Genomic DNA, 3172 nt, shown 5'->3' on the forward strand with positions numbered 1-3172 from the left:
AAAGGACGCAGCGAGGCCGGGTTGCCACGGCGGCAGCTGGCAGCTCGTGCGGAGCGCGTGGGGGGCTGGCGGTGCGCCCACAGGAAGTGTCCGCCATCTGAGGCCGGGAGAGGAAGCCGGAACGCACAGAACAGGAAGCCAGGGACGGCCGGAAGCAAAAAATCGCCCACTTTCCAGGGAGTTGCCCGAGACAGCTCCGGGCCGGAGGGCCGGTAGCCCAAAAGGGAGAGGCGCCTCCGGGGAGGTTCCGGCGCCCTTTGGGGCAGGGAAAGCTGCCATGGAAGAGCCTGCAGCTCCCTCTGAGCCCCATGAGGAAGCCCATGAAAATACAGGTGCTCAGGAGGCGCCCGAGGGCCGCGGCAGGGCCGGGAGGTCCGGCCGGCCCGGCCGGCATGGTCGGCCCGGCCGCCCGCCTCGCCCACCTCGCCCGCCTCGCCCGCCTCGCCCCACAGCGCGGCACGCGGCGGCGGCAGGCGCGGCACACTACCGCTCGTCTCGACCGCGGCCGGCCCCGGCCTCGGGGGGTGGGGCCGGGCCCAGTTGGCTGCCAGGCCGCCGCAGCGTCGGCAGCTGGACAAAGCAAATCACCTGCAGGTATTATGTGCATGGGCTGTGCAAGGAGGGGGACAACTGTCGCTACTCCCACGACCTGTCGGGCCGCCGGGCGCCGGGCGAGGGGCAGGCGTCGGCAGCGCAGGCCTCTGCAGAGCCGGGCCCCAGCACGGCTGCGCACTCCGAGCCCCCGCCCCAGGACGTGGCGGAAGCCCCCCCGGCCGCGTGCTCACGCTCCTTGCCTGGGATTGGCTCTGCGGCTGAATGGGGCTTCTTTGAAGCTGAGACAGACAATGCCAGCCTCGGAGCTGTCGGAGGAGCAGGTGCAGAAGGCTGGGAGGGGGCCGTTGAGTTTGTCCCCGGGCAGCCCTACCGGGGCCGCGGGGCCTCTGCCCTGCCGAGCTCGGCGACTGAGAGGGAGCAGTTGGCTGTGGGCGCTGGGCAGCCGCTTTGCCGCGATGCCGCCATGGGGCAGTGCTTTCGTGGGGAGCGCTGCGTGTATCTCCACGGAGAGATATGCGATATGTGTGGGCGGCAGGCCTTGCACCCCGTGGATGCTGTCCAGAGGGCAGACCACGTGAGGGCTTGCATCGAAGCGCACGAAAAGGATATGGAGCTCTCGTTTGCCGTGCAGCGCAGTATGGACAAAGTGTGTGGCATCTGCATGGAGGTTGTCTATGAGAAAGCCAACCCCAGCGACTGTCGCTTTGGCATCCTGTCTAGCTGCAACCACGCCTACTGTCTTAAGTGTATCCGCAGGTGGAGGACGGCCACACAGTTTGGGAACAGGCTTATCAAGTCCTGCCCACAGTGCCGGGTCACCTCCAACTTTGTCATTCCCAGCGAGTTCTGGGTGGAGGCGGAGGAAGAGAAGCAGAAACTTATTCAGCAGTACAAGGAGGCATTGAGCAACAAGGCCTGCAGGTATTTTGCTCAAGGCAGGGGGTGCTGCCCCTTTGGAGAGAACTGCTTTTACAAGCATGCAGAGCCCGAGCCAGAGCCAGAGCCAGAGCCAGAGCCAGAGCCAGAGCCCGAGCCCGAGCCCGAGCCTGAGCCCGAGCCCGAGGGCGCGGGCGAGGAGCCCCAGAGGCAGGGTTCTGGGGAACCCAGCAGCCCCGACAGCCAACATGTGGAGCGCGAGCAGGTGGGAGAGGGCCGCATGCACTTTCAAAGCAGTAAAGAGCTTGTCACGCTTTGGCTGGCCAGTCTGTCGTGTAAGCCGTTTTCTTTCGCTGGGAGACAATGGGCTCCCCTTTTCAAAGAGCGGTGGGACGTGCTTTTCTGTGCGGCTGGAAGTATCTTTCTGTTTGGTTTGTCAGCGTCTCGCTGTGGCATGTGGTGTGGTGTGCTGAGGCTCTGTCATGCTGTTGCCCGTTTTCTGTTTATAGGCGCATCCGCCATGTCCAGCAGCCGTTGAAGCCATTTCTATAGATCATTCATCTCCGTTTTCTTGCCCATCCCCATTTTTTCTCCAGGATTTTGGTGTTTCACAGCATTGCAAAAAGCCCTTAAAGTTATTGTTTGGTGAAATGAATATGACTGTCAGTTTATGGCTCATTTTGTCATCTGTTTCCAACAGGATTGATTCAGTTCTAGTCTAGTGTTTGCAGGATTTCCACACTCATTTTGAAGTCCCGCGAGAATAAGTGTGACAGGATGAAGGGAGAAGTCTTAACTGAACGAGGAACTCTTTGCTGCTACAGCCTTAAGACACGGACCCTGTGGGGCCGATGCAGCCGCCGTCTCTGCTGTTTGCACGTCTGTCCTTCCCCGACCCCCCAAGTGTGCTTTTTAACTGTGGTTTTCTTGTGGTTTGTGTTTTACTTGACCAGAACCAGGTGTATGTGTTTACGTGTTCTTATCCTGCTTAACTTGATGTGGAATTGCTTCTATTTGAAGGCATATATTTAAGAATCAGAGATATATTCGTGCATATAAATGTGCATAAAAGTTATGTATTTGAAAACGTATGAAAGATATATACATACATATATATATATATCGTAATGTAATGTCTGTAGAGTAAAACAAATAACAGAGCTGGAAGCCGAACGTTAAAGGCTAACAGAATTCACTGTTTTGTGTGTGCGTGTGTGTGTGTGTGGGGTGTGTGAATCATTGTTCTGTGCCTTTCACAGGCTTAGTTGATTAGCATCTAATAAAAACAGCTATTCAGCTGGCTCTGGCCAAATACGCCAGACGCAGATCTTAAAGGACTTGCTAGGTAGACGCTGGTCGTTGCCGTGCTGGTGTTAGTGCCCCGCTCTGCTGTCATGAGCACAGCGCTGTGTGTCCCCAGGCAGCTTAGCTCCCTCTCACCACAGTCGTGGACTGTTCTTTGTATTTGATGTTTTCTGTTATCTGTAGCATTCCAAACAAGAGGTTCTCGCAGACTTCAACCTATATGTGACAGGGTTAGCAAAGAGAAAGTAGAATCATAAAGATTTTGAAACTAATCGGAACACCAGAATGTAATGATTAAAAAAAAAAAAAAAGAACTCTAGAAAGGAATACAGTAGTAGTAAAGTTTATAACACGTGCACCGTAGTTAGGTGAAATGAGAATGGTTTAAAAACAAACTCTAAGATTTTCAAACTGATTAAAATTAAAATGAAGCTAT

The 3172-nt window shown here is 55.8% G+C and overlaps 1 protein-coding gene across 1 annotated transcript; it reads left to right on the plus strand.

Annotated features, from left to right (window-relative positions):
* The first annotated feature begins 277 nt into the window (after positions 1-277).
* Positions 278-1969, plus strand: MKRN3 (makorin ring finger protein 3). Its single transcript, XM_016154839.2, has 2 exons — positions 278-1766; positions 1941-1969. Exons 1-2 carry the CDS (start codon positions 278-280, stop codon positions 1967-1969), a joined length of 1518 nt encoding a protein of 505 aa, XP_016010325.2.
* Positions 1970-3172: the final 1203 nt, after the last annotated feature.

The sequence above is a fragment of the Rousettus aegyptiacus genome, unplaced genomic scaffold (genome assembly GCF_014176215.1).
Source record: "Rousettus aegyptiacus isolate mRouAeg1 unplaced genomic scaffold, mRouAeg1.p scaffold_m13_p_14, whole genome shotgun sequence".
NCBI classification, from domain to species: Eukaryota; Metazoa; Chordata; class Mammalia; order Chiroptera; family Pteropodidae; genus Rousettus; species Rousettus aegyptiacus.

Bases quoted from the DNA above. Each gene is read 5' to 3' on its own strand.
- MKRN3 (XM_016154839.2), top strand. From the start codon at position 278: ATGGAAGAGCCTGCAGCTCCCTCTGAGCCCCATGAGGAAGCCCATGAA. The intron at 1,767-1,940 runs GTAAGCCGTTTT...TTCTGTTTATAG, and splicing joins TTGGCTGGCCAGTCTGTCGT to GCGCATCCGCCATGTCCAGC.